At 42.1% G+C, this 20,509-nt stretch overlaps 1 protein-coding gene across 1 annotated transcript in view; it reads left to right on the forward strand.

Moving 5' to 3' along the window:
• Nucleotides 1-20,509, forward strand: part of TTN (titin) — a 286,732-nt gene that overhangs the window by 29,562 nt on the left and 236,661 nt on the right. Inside the window, 20 exon segments of the mRNA XM_033167307.1 lie at nucleotides 51-295; nucleotides 1,128-1,351; nucleotides 1,457-1,621; nucleotides 1,719-1,887; nucleotides 2,311-4,001; nucleotides 4,121-4,402; nucleotides 5,011-5,277; nucleotides 6,337-6,609; nucleotides 7,279-7,542; nucleotides 7,649-7,909; nucleotides 8,688-8,948; nucleotides 10,070-10,333; nucleotides 11,563-11,823; nucleotides 11,937-12,197; nucleotides 12,770-13,030; nucleotides 13,872-14,013; nucleotides 14,433-14,598; nucleotides 15,770-16,001; nucleotides 17,168-17,452; nucleotides 17,562-17,687. Of these exon segments, the coding sequence (XP_033023198.1) occupies nucleotides 51-295; nucleotides 1,128-1,351; nucleotides 1,457-1,621; nucleotides 1,719-1,887; nucleotides 2,311-4,001; nucleotides 4,121-4,402; nucleotides 5,011-5,277; nucleotides 6,337-6,609; nucleotides 7,279-7,542; nucleotides 7,649-7,909; nucleotides 8,688-8,948; nucleotides 10,070-10,333; nucleotides 11,563-11,823; nucleotides 11,937-12,197; nucleotides 12,770-13,030; nucleotides 13,872-14,013; nucleotides 14,433-14,598; nucleotides 15,770-16,001; nucleotides 17,168-17,452; nucleotides 17,562-17,687 (6,100 nt within the window).

Here is a 20,509-nt window from a genome sequence, read left to right on the forward strand (position 1 = left end):
ATTCTTGCCACCTACATAGCTTTGCAAGTTTGATTTTTTTTTAAATGCAGATTGCATGGTATAAGGATGGCAAGCGTATCAAGCATGGAGACCACTACCACATGGAGGTTCTACAAGATGGCAGAGCCAGCCTGCGTTTACCTGTTGTCTTACCGGAAGATGAAGGCATTTATACTGTCTTTGCCAGTAACTTAAAAGGAAATGCCATATGCTCTGCAAAATTATACGTTGAGCCTGTTGGACCAACTGGGTCTCCAGGTTATATCCCATCGCCTGAAATGATTAGAAGATATCGGTGAGAATCTATTTTGTTTTTTTTTTTTATTTAGTAAATTTATATTCACACTTCCTCATAAGATCTCAGGGAGGTTCTCAGAATAGAATACAAGATAAAAACATAAGTAAATGATTAGAACGAAACAGCAAAACAATAACCACCTCCTTCCCACAGACACATTTAAAAGGTTGTAGATTATTAATCAGCCAAAGGCCCGGTTGAAGAGGAAAGTTTTCACCTGGCGCCTAAAAATATACAGTGAAGGTGCCAGGCAAACCTCCCTGGGGAGAGCATTCCACAAACAGTGAGCCGCTGCAGAGAAGGTCTGTTCTCGTGTGGCCACCCTCTGGACCTCACGTGGAGGAGGCACATGAAAAAGGGCCTCAGATGATGAATGCAGAGTATGGCACAGTTTATATGGGGAGAAACTGGCCTTGAGGTATTGCAGGCCTGAGCTTTTTAAGACTTTATAGGTCGTAACCAGCAGTTTGAATTGGGCCTGGAAGCTAACTGACAGCCAGTCACACCCCCAATTTAGTATGTTGTTGGACTACAGTTCCCCACATCCTTGACCCTTGGTCATGCTGGCTGGGGCTGATGGGAAATCGAGTCCAGTAACACCAGGAAAGCTACAGGTTCACTACCCCTGGTCTAGAATGACTGTGGCCACATACAAGCAGTATTTTGTATGTCCCACAACACAGCACTCTCTAATTAATTGATATAAGCCCCCCTTAAGCCATCTGTATGGCTGTAATTAGAATTACTAAATGGAGGTTCCCTATAGGTTGCTACATTTCAGCTATCATAGGTAGCATGTGTTTAATAGGATGGTTTATTATCTTCGCAGGTCTCTCTCTCCTCGCTCCCCAAGCCGCTCCCCTGCCCGCAGTTCCCCTTCACGCTCACCTGCACGGAGACTAGAGGAGACGGATGAAGCACAGCTGGAGAGGTTGTACAAGCCAGTGTTCGTCTTGAAGCCAACCTCATTTAAATGTGCAGAAGGGCAGACGGCGAGATTTGACCTCAAAGTTGTGGGCAGACCCATGCCAGAAACATACTGGTTCCACAATGGTATGAAACTCACCACTCGCCATGCAGCTCTTTGCAAAATCAAAGATTCACATTGAAGGAAAACAACGCTCCGGTCTAAAATAATGCGTATATTTATTTCCATAGGTCAACAAGTCCTTAACGATTATACACATAAAATAGTGATTAAGGAAGATGGCACACAGTCGCTTATTATTGTTCCAGCTACACCTGATGATTCCGGGGAATGGGTTGTAATTGCCCAAAACAGAGCAGGCAAAACATCCATCACAATGACCCTGACAGTGGAAGGTATTTGCTCTACCTCTTTTGGACATGGGTCTTTGATTACAGTAGTCTACCTCCTCAGTATCTTCATCTGATAACCTGTCATCTTCTTCTTCTATAGCTAAGGAACACTTGGTGAGACCACTGTTTGTAGAGAAGCTGAAGAACATGAGTGTTAAGGAGGGAAATAAACTGGAAATGAATGTGAGGGCCAGGGGTAACCCTAATCCTGACATTGTGTGGCTGAAGAACAGTGACATCATCGTACCCCACAAATATCCAAACATAAAGTGAGTCTTTATTTATTTTGTTCGGTAAATATATAACTAACTTGTTTCATCCGTAATGGAGTGGAAGAAATCATTTATTTGTTTACATACACATGTACAAACAATGCCGTATGCAATGGCTACACTGCAATTGAAATATAACTCAATAAATGAGTAAGGAAATTAAGGAGAGTTATTTGTAAGATAAAATTAGCTCCTCAGGCCTCTTGGCATCTCCAACCAATGCTCATACACCAGTTCAAGAACTTCCACAGCACTAGTAAATAAGATATTGTGGGTGAGCAGGATTTTATGTAGATTTCAGTGAAATTCCCCAGCAGCGTTTGTGAATTTGCTAACCATTAAAACAAAAAACAATTGCATTGAAGTGACCAAAAAGCTCTACAAAGAGCAATTGTTTACTTATGACACTCTGTGTTTCAGAATTGAAGGAACAAAAGGAGAAGCTGCCCTGAAAATCGAGCACACTGTGCGACATGACGCTGCATGGTATACTGCGACAGCCATCAACAAAGCGGGACGTGACACTACACGGTGTAAAGTGAATGTTGAAGTTGAGTTCACCGAACCCGAACCAGAGAGGAGATTAATCATTCCCAAGGGGACTTACAAAGCAAAAGAGATTGCAGCACCAGAACTAGAACCTCTCCACTTGCGTTATGGTCAAGAGCAGTGGGAGGAAGGTGACCTTTACGACAAAGAAAAACAACAGAAGCCGTTTTTCAAGAAGAAGCTCACTTCCTTAAGGCTGAAGCGCTTTGGGCCAGCCCATTTTGAGTGCAGACTCACGCCGATTGGTGACCCAACCATGGTGGTGGAGTGGCTGCATGATGGCAAGCCCTTGGAGGCAGCCAACAGACTTAGAATGATTAATGAATTTGGATATTGCAGCCTTGACTATGATGTATCCTATCCCAGAGACAGTGGAGTGATCACCTGCAGAGCTACAAACAAATATGGCACTGATCACACATCAGCGACACTCATTGTTAAGGATGAGAAGAGCCTTGTTGAAGAATCCCAGCTGCCAGAAGGCAGGAAGGGGCTACAACGCATTGAAGAACTCGAGAGAATGGCCCACGAGGGCGCTCTTACTGGAGTTACAGAAGATCAGAAAGTCAAACAGAAGCCAGAAATAGTCTTGTTTCCTGAACCAGCAAGAGTTACTGAGGGTGAAATAGCACGGTTCCGCTGCCGGGTGACTGGTTATCCGCAGCCCAAAGTCAACTGGTACCTTAATGGCCAACTCATTCGTAAAAGCAAGAGGTTTAGACTCCGTTATGATGGAATCTATTACTTGGATATTGTGGACTGCAAATCCTACGACACAGGTGAAGTAAAAGTAGCTGCTGAAAACCCTGAAGGTGCAACAGAACACACGGTGAAACTTGAGATTGAGCAGCGGGAAGATTTCAGATCCGTGCTTCGTCGAGCACCTGAGCCTAAGCATGAAGCTCCAGCAACGGAGCCTGGCAAACTTTTGTTTGAAGTTCAAAAGATCGACAAGCCCGTTGAGAAAACTACCAAGGAAGTGGTGACGCTTAAGAAGGCCGAAAAAGTGAGCCATGAAAAAGTGTCTGAAGAGTCTGAAGAACTCCGCAGTAAATTCAAGCGCAGAACTGAGGAGGGCTATTTTGAAGCAATCACCGCTGTGGAGCTCAAATCTCGCAAGAAGGACGAGTCATATGAAGAGCTGCTTAAAAAGACAAAGGACGAACTTCTTCACTGGACCAAAGAGTTAACCGAGGAAGAGAAGAAAGCCCTGTTGGAAGAAGGCAAAGTCACTATTCCAACCATCAAGCCAGAGAAGGTCCAACTCAGCCCCAGCATGGAGGCTCCCAAAATATTTGAACGCATCCAAAGCCAGACAGTTGGCCAAGGAAGTGACGCCAATTTCCGCGTCCGTGTGGTGGGCAAACCAGACCCAGAGTGCCAGTGGTTCAAAAACGGTGTGCAGATTGAGAGGTCAGATCGCATCTATTGGTTCTGGCCAGAAGATAATGTTTGTGAACTGGTCATCCGAGACGTAACAGCAGAGGACTCTGCCAGCATCATGGTGAAAGCCATTAACATAGCTGGTGAAACCTCAAGTCATGCTTTCTTGTTAGTACAAGGTAATATCCCTTTTCAAAAGGGGGCCTCTTGTCCCCTTTCCAAAATGTTGCATTCTTTTTATGCTCAAATCATATAATATTCATTCTCATCTTTCGGTCTCTCTTTATTTTCTTTGCAGCCAAGCAGCATATCACATTCACACAGACTTTACAAGATGTCACTGCTAAGGAGAAAGATTCCATGGCGACCTTTGAGTGTGAAACCTCCGAGCCTTTTGTTAAAGTGCAGTGGTACAAGAATGGTCTGGAGATTTCTTATGGAGACAAATACAGAACGCACTCTGACAGGAAGGCTCACTTCCTTTCAGTGCTAATGATTGATAAGTCCGATGAAGACGATTACAGCTGTGCCCTGGTGGAAGACGAGTCTGTAAAGACAACAGCCAAGCTAATTGTAGAAGGTGAGGACAAAGGTTACTCTAGCACACCGTAATTTCTATCTCAGTCACTCTTTATTACTATAGAGATATGGGTGGTGCTGTGTAATGGGTGGCTCTTGGTGGAGGCTTGTCAGAACATAGATTTCCCCAGTGGCCAGATCAAACAACTGGTCTGGTGAGCTGCACATTCTGCGTAACTTAGCCCAAGTGCTTGATTCTTTACGTCTTAGAAGGTTTGCAGCAACAATGTGAACCAAAATCAAAATGAGTGTTGGGCAATTAATCATGTAACCATTCTGATGCCCAACCCTAGTCACTTTTAAAATAGCCAGCCTTGCACTATTCAACAAAAACAAGCAACCCTGTTTTCAGGCTAGCTGGGGCTGATGGGAGTTTGGAGCCCAACAACATCTGAGGGAGGGGCTGCAGATTCTCCATCTTTGTATTTAAATCATTGGCACATGGGCATAGCCCTAGATTAGCATAGAATGTACAAACATAATAAGAGCCTGCTGGATCAGTCCACATTTTGAAAAGATGGAAATATCTTGAACCCAGTTGCTAAGAAACATTATGGAACATTCGCAAGTAATAAAATCACTTACTGAGATGTTTGCATCTGAATGCAGGTGCTGTTATTGAGTTTATTAAAGAACTGGAAGACATTGAAGTCCCAGAAACCTTCTCAGGGGAACTGGAATGTGAGCTTTCGCCTGAAGATGTCGAAGGAAAGTGGTATCATAATGAGATTGAGCTCAAACCCAGTAATAAGTATCTGATAACCTCACGCCGAGGTCGCCAAATCCTCACAGTTAAAGATGTTGCTAAAGAAGATCAAGGAGAATACAGCTTTGTGGCAGATGGGAAAAAGACCTCCTGTAAACTGAAGATGAAGCGTAAGTTGTTCTGCAATCTAAATACTTGAGAGCAGGAGTGAGAAACCTTTTTTTCCCCCAGCCCAAAGACCATATCCTATCATGAGTAGCCTTCCATCATGCTAGTGGTGTGTGGAGCTGGAAGCAGAGGCCAAAAGTACAGATGGGTGGAACCACGAGTCTAGCTCTTGTCTTTGTGTAGTTGGTAACATTCCCATTCAACAGTGCAGTATTCCAGTGGGGTGTGTGTGTGTGTGTGTGTGTGTGTGCGCACACATTATTATTACTATTATTTCATTTCTATACTACTTTATACTTTTAAGAAAAAAACCTCAAATTGGTTTGCATCCTACATTAAAACATCAAATAAATCAATCCAGAACAAAACATGAGGGAAGAAAGTCAGCTATAAAGTATACATTCAAAGCAGCATAATTAACAGGAAAGTAAAAATATTATCTTGAAGACTGCAAAATAAAACATTACAAAGAAGGTCAACTATAGAATGAACATTTAACACAGCAAAGTTAACTAAAAAAATCTTAGAACATTTTGAAAGAAAACATTACTAAAGGAAATCAAATATAAAATGCACATTTAAAACAGCACAATTAGCAAGAAAATAAAACATTGTCATAATCATAGAACTGCTGCTGTTGCTGCCAGTCCTGTCATTTATGGTTCTTGGCAGGCGGTGGCTGTGGAAGTTCAGGCTCAGTGACCTGGGTCTGCAAGAAAAGACAACCAAGATGGTCTCTGGCATCTTCAGCTTTTGTAGCTGGAGTCAGTCCATGCTCTGCCCACCCAGGCCATGTGGGAAAGGGTCTGTAAAGCAGGAAGCAGGTCCCCCCAGGACTTGCAACCAGGATGTCCTCACACAACTCTCTGTCCAAGCAATCAAGAAACATTTTCAGAGTTCAAGGACACATTCCTGCCTGTCAAAGGCAATTGAGGAGCACCCAGAGCAGGGCTACTGACAGATGCAGCCTGGCTAGGGGAGAAACGTTCCCCATGCCTATTTTATTGACGCTTCTGATCACTGTTTAATAACTTCTTGCTTCTCTTTCACATTCCACACAGCACGGCCTGTCGCTGTCCTTCAAGGTCTTGCTGACCAGAAAGTCTGTGAGGGAGACATTGTGCAACTTGAAGTGAAGCTCTCCCAAGAAAATGTTGAAGGCGTCTGGATGAAGGATGGTGTCGAGATTCCACCAAGTGACCGTGTCCACATTGTAGTAGATAAGCATTCACATATGTTGCTGGTGGAAGATGTCACAAAGGAAGACAGTGGAGCATACTCCTTCAACATCCCGAGCCTGCTCCTCTCAACCACTGGCCGTGTCACAGTCTATAGTAAGTGCCTGTGTTTAGGAAGTCGTATAACAAAATGCAAGGCATAATTGTCTTTCGAAATTTGCTGCGCTAAGTGTGGGGAGGGCAGCCATCCTATGACAAATGAACTGCATGTTATGAAAACTAAGTGGAACCTGCATGTACAGAATGGAACCTATATGTATAGAAGCAATATATCCTTGCCATCACCACAACAACCGGGGATAGCTATATGGGAACATAGGGTACTGCCTTATACTGAATCAGACCATGGTCCATCTAGCTCAGTCCAGGGTTTCCCAAACTTGAATCTCCAGCTGTTTTGGGACTACAGTTCCCATCATCCCTGACCACTGGCCCTGCTAGCTAGGGATGACGGTATTTGTAGTCCAAAAACAGCTTTAGAAAACCCTGGTCTACAACTGATTGGCAGTGGCTCTCCGGGGTTGTAGAGAGGTTCTCTCCCAGCACTACCAAGAATTGCTAGTGATTGAACCTGGGACCTTCTGCATGCAATCTGTAAATCCACCTGAGACATTTGGACACCTGATGCTTTAGATAATTACACTGGGAGGAGGATCTTGGTTCCATCTATTTTTGTACATTTCTCACATTCTTATATACTTAAGCTAAAAGCACCAGAATCCATGTATTGATCTTTCCGTGTAATCTCTTATCTGCAATTTGCAGGTGTGGAAATTATTATACCACTAAAAGATGTCCATGCTATTGAGGGTACAAGAGCCATCCTTGAAAGCAAAATTTCAGTTCCTGATGTGTCTTCATCCAAGTGGTACCTAAATGATGAGCAAATAAAACCTGATGACCGTGTCCAAGCTGTCTCCAAAGGCACAAAGCAGAGGCTAGTGTTTAACAGGACATATGCATCAGATGAAGGACACTGTAAACTGGCAGTAGGCAAAGTTGAAACCAGCTGCAATCTCACAATTGAAGGTAAGTATTCTTCAGATATGTGGGCTTTATTAAAATACATATTCTGATCGTGCAACAAGTAACAACTTGATTTTACTAAGTCACCTTTTTTTTTTTTAAACAACAGAAATTCAGATTATTAAAGGTCTTCACGATATCACCTGCACCGAAACTCAGAATGTAACCTTTGAAGTTGAGCTGTCCCATGCAGGGATTGATGTTGTATGGCATTTTAAGGACCAAGAGCTCAAAGCTGGGCCCAAGTATAAGATCGAGGCACATGGCACAATCTATAAACTGACAGTAGTAAACATGATGAAAGACGATGAAGGAGAGTATACATTTTATGCTGGAGAAAAGAAGACATCTGGGACACTGGTTGTAGCAGGTTAGTTATTTATAAAGCACTTGATTTTTTTCTTGAAGGTCAAATGCCCTGGTGTTTATATCTGTTAGTTCAGTTCATAATTAAGTCCATGAGACCTACCAAACCAACCAACCAACCATGGTCAATGATAGTTGGAGAAAAGTGGACATTCCTAAGAAGAGGAATTCCTTTCCAACTCCTAGTCTGGGAGTAGTTGCATTATAATCCATTTTGTCTCCATGGAAACAAGGGGAAGGAGAGTATCATCAGGTCGACATGGTCTATGGATTCAATAGAGAGCAATACAGCAATGATGGTGATGGTTTAATTAATTAAGTATACCTCCGCCCATGTGACTGAGTTGCCTTTCAACAAAATATAATGGGATAAAACAAAACACGCAACCTTAAAAACTTCCTGAAACAAGGCTGCCTTCAGATGTCTACCAAAGTTCATACAATTTTTTAACTCTTTCACATCTGATGGGTGGACATTCCACAGGGTGGGTGCAACTACTGAGAAGGCCCTTTGTTTTTCAGGGTTTTTTTTCAGTTTTTCTCTGGGACCCTGTCACTTACAGGAACATACAAATGTGCAATGCCTCAGAGTGCTATGGAGCACATCACCCTCACAAGGTTATGTAGATCACTCTCACCCTGGTTATGGTAGCAGCAGTTCCCTTTCTGCATAGATAGCAGCTACTGCCCCTGGAGCATCATCAACATAGACTATTAGTGTAGTCAGTAGGCATATAATCAGAGAGACAACAAATACAAGTTTGTCCTTTATTTTCCCACAGGTGGCGCCATTTCAAAGCCCCTCACTGATCTAACTGTGGCCGAATCCCAGAAAGCTGTTTTTGAATGTGAAGTAACCAATCCAGACTCTCAGGGCCAGTGGCTGAAGGATGGGAAACCACTTTCAATGACTGATCGCTGCAAAAGTGAATCTGATGGTTTGAAGAGGAGACTTAATATCCCAATAAGCAAAGTAGATGATGTTGGCGAATATACCTATCAAGTGGCATCTTCAAAAACATCCGCTAAGCTGAAAGTTGAAAGTGAGTAATCAGTGGGGGAAGTTTGTCTCAATTCCACACTGGACGAATTTGAAAAAAATCTCCTAAAATGGATACTCCAGTTAATAATTTTGTAAAATATATTTGGGGGGAGGGGGAAATGATAAATAGAAAACAAAACACAGGTTGAATGTAAGAACTTTATGGAATCTGCATGTCTGGGCTTACCAGTATATTTCAGCTATGCAATTGGTAGCTATACTCTCTTACATTTTTATTACAAAATACCAACGAGTTGTGTAAACTGGGAACTCTAGTTATGAGATGAGCCAACACTGGAGCACAATATAGCTGCAATCCTGAGAGGTTCAGCAGAAAGTGGGTGGAGGGCCCTCCTCTCACCAACACCCATCTTAACACCGTTTTTAGAGGGTGTTATCCTGACTGGGGAGAGTGCCTTCCATCAGCTTCAGCTGGTAGTCCAGCTGTGCCCCTATCTGGACAGGGATAGCCTAACTTCTGCTGTCTATGCTCTGGTAACCTCTAGCTTATATTACTTCAACATGTTATTTGTGGGGCTGCCTCTGAAGATGGCGCAGAAACATCATCTGGTGCAGAATTCAGCAGCCAGGTTTGAGCATATTGCACTGATCCTGCACTTCCTGCACTGGCTGCCAGTTAGTTTCTGGACCCAAATCAAATTCCTGGTTTTCATCTATAAAGCGTTAAATGGATCAGGAGTGCAATACCTCAAAGACTGCCTCTCTTCATATGAACCGAGCCGGACCCTGTGGTCATCATCTGAGGCCCTTCTTTGTGAGCCTCCTCCATGATAGGTCCAGAGGATGGCAACACAAGAACAGGCCTTTTGGGGGGTGGCTCCTCACTTGTGGAATGCTCTCCCCAGGGAGGCTCACCTGGTGCCTTTGTTACATATTTGTAGGCACCAGGCAAAAACATTCCTCTTCTCCCAGGCCTTTGCCTAATTAAACAATCTATGACCTTTTAAACTGGGGTGTTGCTACTATGGTGTGTGTTTTTGTTTTTGTTTATATTGTAAACCCCCCTGTGATCCTTGGATGAAAGGCGGTATAGAAATTTAATAAATAATAATAATATCTACCTGTATAACATCAACAATTTGATTTGTTCTTTTCAAACAGCCGTCAAAATCAAGAAGACATTGAAGAACCTGACTGTAACAGAAACACAAGATGCAGTTTTTTCAGTGGAACTTACTCATCCTGATGTGAAAGGAGCTCAGTGGATCAAGAATGGCGTCGAGCTGCATTCTGGTGACAAGTATGAGATCAAGGTGGAAGGGACAACCCACACACTGAAAGTCAAGAAATGCGCTGTAACTGATGAGTCCGTCTACAGCTTTAAACTGGGAAGGATAGGAGCCAATGCACGACTCCATGTTGAAAGTAAGTCAGCCTCTACAGAATAAATAGGCTGGGGAGAATTAAAGCAAGTTGAATGATGGTATGATAAAGACACACCATTCCCCACACTGTCAACACTGATTTTATCTCTCCTATTATCATTTCTAGTAAAAGATTTTGGGATGTGTTTTTAAGAGCTACAGACATTTAAAAAAAAACAAGGGGGGGGGACTGTGAACAGAGATTATGGCAGGAAGGATGCATGCATGCCTCCCAACAGAATTTTAAAAACACGATAAAACATCAAACATTAAAAACTTCCCTAAACAGGGCTGCCTTCAGATGTTTTATTAAAATAAGGTAGTTGTTTATTTCCTTGACATCTGATGGGAGGGCATCAGGGCTGTTTAAAGCATATGCAGCGCCGGGGTGCAAAGATCCGCCCGGCGGCTCCCCCCTGGGTTGCCAGGTGCGCAGGAGGGCGGAGCTGGCCAACCGCCTCAGCGTCTTGCTGGCTCAGCCGCCCACAGCAGAAGAGCTTGCTGCGGTGCTCTGACCGATGGGCAGGTTCTTCCCCGGACTTGACTCTGGGGCCCCAGACTCTCGGCCTGGTGCCCCTGAGAGCCCGGTGCCCCACACCCCTAGTGCCTATGGGTAAGACGGCCCTGGAGGGCATTCCACAGGGTGGGTGCCACTACCACAAAGGCCCTCTGTCTGGTTCCCTGTAACCTCACTTCTCACGGTGAGGGAGACACCAGAAGGCCCTTGTAGCTGGACCTCAGTGTCTGGGCTGAACGATGGAGGTGGAGAGGTCATATAGGGCTTTAAAGGTCAGCACCAACACTTTGAATTGTGCTCAGAAACATACTGGGAGCCAAAAACATTTATTTATTACATTTATATACCACCTTTACCTTCCAAGGATCTCAAGCTGGTTGGTGTACATGGTTCTCCTCCTCCATGTTTCAACCTCGCAAGAACCCTGTGGGATTGGTTAGGCTAAGCGATGGTGACTGGCCCAAGGTCACCCAGTGAGCTTCATGGCTAAGTGATGATTCATACCATGCTCTCTCATTCCTAGTCCAACCCTCTTAACTATTGTACCACACTGGCTTTCATTATGGGCAGTGCTGCCTCTTTTATTCCATGCTACATTCAACTCGGGGAAACAAATACTACTTGCAGTTTCCAGTCCTGAAGCCAATTGTCTTACAGTGGTTTTGACAGAAGCCAAGCGTTGAACTAAATTGTTGGTAACTTCTTCCCTAAAGCTGTCAAGATAATCAAGAAGCCAAAGGATGTGACTGCTCTGGAGAATGCTGTTGTTTCATTTGAAGTGAGCGTGTCCCATGACACCGTCCCAGTCAAATGGTTCCACAAGAACATTGAGCTCAAGCCCAGCGACAAATACCGACTGAGCTCCCAGAGGAAAGTCCACAAGCTGACTTTACAAAATATATCTCCTGCTGATGCTGGAGAATATACAGCAGTAGTAGGACAACTTGAGTGCAAAGCAAAGCTCTTTGTAGAAAGTAAGTTAAAACAAATCTGTCATTAGAATCAAGCTCCATTATCAAATATCAGACTGAAAGTACATTATAAAAGAATTTCTAATTGTGTGTTTTATCAATATTATTTTCTATAGCTGTGCACATAACAAAGACCATGAAAAATATTGAGGTTGCCGAGACCAAAACTGCCTCTTTTGAGTGTGAGGTGTCTCATTTCAATGTGCCCGCTGTGTGGCTGAAAAATGGAGTGGAAATTGAAATGAGCGAGAAGTTTAAAATAGTGGTTCAGGGAAAGCTCCATCAGCTCAACATCATGAACACCAGCAGTGAGGATTCTGCTGAATACACCTTTGTCTGCGGAAATGACAAAGTCAGCGCAACCCTGACAGTGAAGCGTAAGTTTAAAATGGACATGAGCATTTGCCTGAAGTAAAGTTAACATTGCACAGCCTCTTATTCTCAGTCTTTGTAAATTTAGGGGGTTAAAAGTTTAGCCTGCCTACTTTCTTGGGATATGGTACTGAATCTCTGTGATGCCGATGTATCCGTTGGCTTAATTACATCATGGTGATGCCAGATGATTGACAGGCAGGAAGCCCCTTTCCACATGTCTAAGTGGCCAACAGGAGGTGGGGGGGGGACCTCAGAATCCGGACCACCAGCTGGATCCTGTCCACAGCCCCTGACTTAGCCCCTCAATTTCCAAACCTTTTCGTTCTAGAAAATTGCAATATGCTTTCTCTTCTTTGTAAAGTTAATTGATTCTTGTTTCAAAAACATGCATATGAAATCAATCTGAGGCTGGGTTTGTTTGTTTTTTGCTGGTTTTAATACATATGTTATTTATTTATTTATTTATTTATTTTGTTGTGGGGAGTGACTCTGAGTTTACTTTTTGTAAGAAAAGCAACTGATAAGGATGGTGGTGATGATGAAATATTTCCCCTTTTATTTCCTTTGAAACCAGCTATCTTGATAACATCCATGCTGAAGGACATCAACGCAGAAGAGAAAGATACAATAACCTTCGAAGTGACTGTTAATTATGAAGGCATTACGTACAAATGGTTGAAGAATGGCGTGGAGATAAAATCAACAGACCGGTGCCAGATTAGAACTAAGAAACTTACACATTCACTTTCGATAAGGAACGTGCATTTTGGAGATGCTGCCGAATACAGTTTTGTTGCTGGGAAAGCTGCTTCATCTGCAACTTTATATGTGGAAGGTATTGAGTTTTCTTCCATCTATTTTAGCTATTTAGCACTAAGTTGAAGCAAACGGCAATCCAGAGCAGTGTGGATGAGCCGTTACAGTGGCGTGCCAATAACAGATCCACTACTGAACTGGTTTGGATAATCCTGAACCGACACGTGACCTATCCTTTTTGGAATGCATGAGCTTCCTTTGCATGAGCTGCAGTTATACTAGTAAGCCTCTAATTAAGCAGAATTTCTTTTTAAAAAATGATATTAAAGAAACTTCACGCCATAGTTTAATACCCAGGTTTGTTCCAAAGGTTGTAGTCATAGCTTCCCAGTTTGGACAAACCAGAAAACTGTGGTTAATTGAAGACTTGACTGGCTTATTTTCTCACACCAGAAATAGGAGGAGTGAAGGAGCTATATGCACATGCTAAAGACTCGTTCATATCCCAGCTTATTAATATATGAACTTTTTGCATATGCTCACCAAGCTATGACTGTCCAAATGTGGCTGAAATTGGTAACGTCAGCCAAAAGATACGACAGGCTGAACTGGTTAAGCGACTTAAAGAAATGCTTAAAGAAACCCATTTTCTTTAATCTTACTGCTATGTCTTAATTGTTTTATTTTGTTGAAATTATTTTACCTGCTTCTTATTTTGTTTCTTGATGTTTTAGTTTCAGTACAAAATGTTTTGCCGCACTTTGTAAATGTGCATATAACAAACAGGTAATTGTTGTTAGCTAATTATTGTCGCGCGCTGATGTGGAAAGGAGGAGTTTATAAATTAAGCAATTATTAATCGTCTGGGACTGTAAAGTGGCTCATAACGACAATATCTCTCATGGTTGTTGTTTTTCTAGCTCGCCACATTGAATTTAGAAAACACATCAAAGACATAAAAGTTGTGGAGAAGAAGAAAGCTGTTTTTGAATGTGAGATCTCAGAACCTGACATTTCTGTTCAGTGGATGAAAGATGGACAGGAGTTACAGCTTGAAGACAGGTAATTTGTGGTGTTGTGTTTGTTTGTTTTTTAATATAAAAAGTTGAAATTTTGACCTGATTGCTGCTGCTGCTTGTGACAAGCATACAGGACATAGATGGTGAATTCAAATGTTACCTGGCAACACTGGCTAGCCATTGTCATAGCTGTCAACTTTTCCCTTTTTTTAAGGGAAATTCCCTTATTCCAAATAGGTTTCCTCGCAAGAAAAGGGAAAAGTTGACAGCTATGGCCATTGTACTAGTCATCAACTCTGTTATATGACAACTTTCAGACACAACAGAACTTATTGGGCTAGAGTGAAGGCTTTGAGGGAAGAGCGTGACCTTCTGAATCAAACAAAGATACCATATAAATATAGTTATTGATATGTTAAGAGACCACACTTTCTAAGTTTCATTTGCTTGCATTATTTTTAGAATGAAAGTTCAGAGAGAACGGTTCGTTCATCGTCTCCTGATTACTACCACAAAGATGTCTGATTCTGGGAAGTACACGGTAGTGGCAGGAGGAAATATGTCCAGCGCTAATCTGGTAGTGGAAGGGCGTGATGTTCGCATCAGGAGCCTCCAAAAAACCGTCCAGGTATAGTACTTCCTACTGTTTTGATGACCAATACAGCTGACCTGCCCCTGATCACTGAAACGTCATTTTCTCAAATAGATTTTCCAAACTCGGTGCCAAAAATCTGTGGAGAAACTTCGGTTCCACCAAACAATAAAGTTCAGGTGTTAATTATTTTGAAAAACCCATACTAATGTGTAGAAGCATTTTGTTCAAAGATCCGCTCCCAGATCTCAGTCAGAAAACAATATTGAATTCCCCATTGTGAAAATGTAAGCAAAATCATATGCCAAAGAAGGTACACAGCCATGTGGCTGAGCATTGCTCTCATGGACTGAGCGCTTCTTAAATTGAACAATGATCTTTCTCTTCAGCAGTTGGAACAACACTCTGTACACAGGGCTCTTTCTCGCATATTCATGTCCCCTTAGATATTTTTCAACACACCCCAAAATACAAAATATAAAACTACATTTCCCCTCCTAACTTAATTTAAATCAGTTAATGTCAACACATACAAGAAAACCTTATAGTTCCCTTTAAGAATTCTTCAACCTTCAGCAAAATTATGAAAACCCTCTTATTTAAAACCCTCTTATTTTACCAAGTGCACACTGTGTTGATCTGATATTATTCCTTTATTGGTGTCTAGAGAAGTGAAGACTGTAGTATAGGGACAGCTGATCATTTTGTTGTCATTAAATTTTTACTCAGATATGGAGCTGCTTATACATTGTGATGTGCTTCCCCACTTATTTTGAAAAGTTATTCATCTTGAGAAAAAGATCAGCTACAAAAATAGTCTGTTAAGGCTCAAAGGGCTTCTGCTTGGTGATTTCAAGGAGCTCAGGAATGTTGAGTGTCAATTGAAAAATTGGGAAAAGGTCAAAAAAATCCCCCTGAACAAGGCTGCAAGGCTGCTACTAGAGTCCTAAACAAGGGTACACTTATTAGGGTTGGGGGGGTGTAACACAGCCCATTGGTGTGGGTCCCTACTTTTGTACATACAAATGGGAAATGATAGGCAAAATATGTAACTACATCTCTATAGTCCTTTTTTTAAAAAAAAAAATCACTGGTGTTTGTTTTGTTGGCACATTTTTGTTTGCATAACAGATTTATTTTGTATTGTTTGATGAATAGAATAGACTAACAGAAATGGGGGAAATAATAAATTTCTGCTTATTGTCAGGTCATTGAGAAACAGCGAGCCGTGGTAGAGTTTGAGGTCAATGAAGATGACATTGACGCTCGCTGGTATAAGGATGGAATTGAGATCAACTTCCACATTGAGGAGAGATATCACTATGTGGTGGAAAGAAAAGTCCACCGGATGACAATCACTGAAACTAGATATACAGATGCTGGAGAATACACCATCTTAGCTGGAAGAAACAGGAGTTCCATCACTCTCCATGTGAATGGTGTGTATACAGATTTACCTTGCTTTTTATTGGAATACTAATTAATATAAGAAGCTACATTAGCAGCCTCCACAAACGCACATGCCAATGCTGAAGTTCAGCATGACATTGCAGTCAAGACCACAGGGCCAGGGTGAAGCCAATAACAAGCAAAAGAAATGGACTGACTTTCAAGGCCAGCCAAGATTTGTGTTCTACAGTATATCACTTTCTCCTTTTTTTACCCTTCTTATTTTCTTTTGAACTATTTCAAGCTGCACTTTTCAGCAACAGTACGCAAGTAGTTAAGGTTCAGTCCTGTATTGCCAAATGCAGGGAACCTCTGGCCCTCCATATGTTGTTGGACTCTCAACAGCCGAACCAGCACTGCCAATTAGGGATGATAGCCATTGTAGTCTAGCCACATCTGGAGGGCCACAGATTTCCCACCCCTGCTATACACAATTTTAGGGCAGTAAATCTAATTGGACTCTGAGCAGACATGCCTAGGATTGCAGTACTTATGATTAGCTATTTGTTAAGCTGTATCTTTCTGCATGTACTTGGTCGTCTTGATCAGACAAGTTGATTGTTCTTAGAGGTGTCTACACTTCAGCCCTAATCTGAGATATAAAAATGATTATTTTCTAGTATTCTCCCTTAACTTTATAGTCCCCCCCCCTTTATCATTGGAACAACCCCATGATTAAGGCTAAACTGCAAGTTAGGCCTGAATAGCAACACTCAGGGGAGAAAAGTGTGACGAAGTCTTTCAAGGACCATATTATTTCATGGCTGTGGTGGGACATCATGGGTTTGAATGTTCCAACCACTGAAAACCATTGTGTCAGGGAAAGCTTTCTAGCCTATTCGTTGTCCTGATGTGCTAGTTTTCTAGACCCAAGAATCTGTTGTTGTTTTAATATGGCAGAGGTTTCAAGCATGCTATCTCCCATCACAGTGCATGTGGCTAAATTGTTCATGTGCAGATCAACTCTTTGCTTGTTGCCCAACATCTCTTTGTCGAGATACAGCTAGCAACTGGTCCTCTCTCCTCCAGGTCTAGTTACCTTGCACTACGTGTCACATAAATGCTGAAAAACCTGCATGCAATCACAGGAACAGAATCTATCTTGCTAGAAATTAGTTACATGATTATGTATTTATTTATTTTTAAAAAATTATAGCTCCAGAGCCACCCCACATTGAAAAGGAGCTTCAGCCAGCCACCGTGGAGTCTGGAAAGCCAGCTCGCTTCTGTGCTGTTGTATCAGGAAAGCCGCAGCCCAAGATCTCGTGGTACAAAGATGAGCAGCCTCTTTCTTCAGGCTTTAAGGTCAAATTTCTTCATGATGCCCAAGAATACACCCTGTTGCTGATCGAGACTTTCCCAGAAGATGCTGCCGTTTACACGATTGAAGCAAAGAACGACTATGGAGTCGCCACCTCTTCCGCGTCCCTTTCAGTGGAAGGCAAGCTCTCCCAGCAATCTCGAGCATTTTTGAAACTGGCATTGTCAATATTTTGCACTGTGTGCTCTTCCATGGAGGCTAATAATCACTCTTTGATCTTTTTCCTTAGTCCCAGAAGTTGTTTCTCCTGATGTAGAAGTGCCAATTTACCCACCTACTATTATCGCACCACTCCGCGATGCTATTACTTCTGAGGGACAGTCTGCTTGCTTTCAGTGCAGAGTTACAGGGACAGGTTAGTTTAACAAAGTCATAAAGCACTTATGTACTCCTTGTTCGACCTGGTGCACTTAGTAGGTTAAAAAACAGCAACAAGCAAACAAACCAGTTACTGAAGCCAGGCTCCCCCATAGCCATGTAGATTCAGTTGTGTGTATGCAATAGCCTAACTTGTCTTATACTGACCAAGAGGTCCCATAACCAGGGACTCCATTTTGCAGTGCTAAACATTAAAAAGGTAGGCACAGTTGTAATCATCCTTCCACTTTTAATTCAAAGCAGCATTTTGCCACACTCTCCTAGGTTTCAAATGAACCTGAAAAATGAACAAAGTCTTGGATGTCAGCTGCTGACACAACTTTGCCATGGAAAGAATGGATCTTCACTGAGCATCAATTCTCACTTTATTTTTGCACTTGGGTACATGTACTTGAGTAGAAATTCATGGGTGTTTGAGTATGTAGGTTGAATTAGAAAGAAGAGAATTAGGAATATGTCCTTCAATCGTTTTTTTAAAACCCTAAAACGAATTATCAGTAAAGGATCATGTGCTTCTTCTAGCAGATACATGCAATTACTAATTTTAAAGGAGAGACATACACTTCATATGTCTCTCATTTTTCTGGAATATATATATAACGAGAAAGGTGTTACATGACTAGGAAAGTTGCTTGAAAAGGAATGTGGAAGACAGATTAGAACCTATCCAAAATATTATTTGCAATCCATTCTGACCTCTCAACTTCATAATCCAATTGTACAGTGATACTTCAGTATCAGATGTGAATTTTGCACTTAGTTATACTTACCTGAGTACCAAAAGTAAAGTGAGAATCAGCCCATGCTTCAGACATTTTATGGCTAAAAGTATTTATGTTACTCCTGCCCTGTCCACTATATTTCATGGAATCCAAGGATCAGCTAAACCAGCTCTGAAACTGAACCATTGATAACCAGCACCCCCAGTAGACCATATACCTAACTGCAGAATGATCTCATCATATGTGCAAAAGACTTGGGCATATTAAAATCACATGTGCTCCAATATCTTGCTGGTGTGGGATCCCTAATATGTACACAGAGCTCTTTGTTGAAATGAATGGAGGGGCCAGTTCATCTGAGGGTACATAGACCTCTTGATCCACAGTCCTAGATCACCAGCAGTTCTGATCAGTTTGACTGTTTGCATATGATTACAGATATATGGAGAGAGAGAGAGAGAGAGAGAGAGAGAGAGAGAGAGAGAATTTGAGCAGTCTAGATATTTGGGTAAATGCCCCCCTACCCCACAAAACACTGAGCTTTATATAATTCTAAGAAAAGAATGAAGTGCCACGTCACAATTTTAAAACCACCAGTATTGCCAAAATAGTTCAACTTGTATATAAAAACACTCATTATAGTTCTTTTAATTCCCCCAGTGAACTTACTGAAACTCACACAATACTTCCCTCTTGCATATTTTAAAATCTGGATTAGATAGATATTTAAAAGTATAAGTATAGATTTTAATATAACGCACATAAAAACCCAAATGGACAATTTGCTTTAAAATTAGATAAATACAGGTATGTACTCGAAATGAGATATTATCCCTAGGAAAACAATTTGTGAACGTACGATCCATTTGCACGATGGGTGTAGCGGTGATGAACTGAGGATCCCAAAAAGGGCTCAAAAAGTTCTCTTCCCTCCAACTGCCCTGCTCCGGCCTGCACATGCACAGAGAGCACAAAATGACAGGCTCGAGGCAGGGATGGGGTACTGCTGGCCTTCCGGGGGCTTTTGGACTCCAACTCCCATCAGCCCCAGCCAACATGGCCAGTGGTCAAGGATGATGAGAAATGGAATCCAACAACATCTGGAACGTCATTGTTTCCCCACCCTTGCTTTGAGAGTTATACATATGCCAAGCAGAAACGAGTTGCACTGTGCGGAGGGCAGAAAGAGGGGAGGTAGGTTGAGGATGAAGAAGGCATGCACAGACCACTCATTTCCCCCAGACATAACAACTATGCTGCCTCTCCATGTGCCCATGTTGATATGTAGGTGGGATATACAGGTAAAGAGAGGAACTTCCTCCAGGCATCGGCTGGCGCTACGCTCATGGTGCTTATGGATCATGTCCCTAACTACAAAAAGAAAATTCTGATAAGGCTTTTTTAAAAACATGTCATCATAAAAAGCATGTAGGAGTTTACACTGAAAATATTGGCAAATTTTGAGCTATGCAAAAGCATGTCAGAATGATTTACGTATATATACATATATATACTCATATGGGTATATATATCATTTTGATGTGCATGTTGAAAGCTACAGCATTTATATATGTATATATTTGTGAAACCAGAGCATGGGGAATTGTTCTTGGGAACGCCCGCTCTCTTTGTATTGTTCATGAATGTTTCTGCATAATACTCAGTACAGCATGAAATTATCCTTAGATTAGTTCTTTGTCATAGCCCAGATCAAACCTGCTCACGTGCTCCTCCACTGCCCCCAAATACCCAAAGCTGCCAATTTCCAGAGTAGAATTGTTCATTTTTCATGCTCACTGAAATTCTGGATGAAATGGAAGGAGAACAGAGAAGAAAATTTTGAGGTTCACTAGGTGTACACGGAGGATAGAGCTACATGTGATGCTCAACATGGGACTGCCACCAACAGTGACCTGTGTCTTCCCCTGCCTTCTCCTGAAATACTTTAATCAGACTTCCTATGCCATTTCCCTGGCTCCACATCATTGGCTGTTGCTTGCAGGGGTAAGGGAACACCAGGTGGGGAGAAGTGGATTTTCCACAATCAGTGAGAATATTGCTCAAAATTGGCATCAAT

Source organism: Lacerta agilis, chromosome 1 (genome assembly GCF_009819535.1).
Source record: "Lacerta agilis isolate rLacAgi1 chromosome 1, rLacAgi1.pri, whole genome shotgun sequence".
NCBI lineage: Eukaryota > Metazoa > Chordata > Lepidosauria > Squamata > Lacertidae > Lacerta > Lacerta agilis.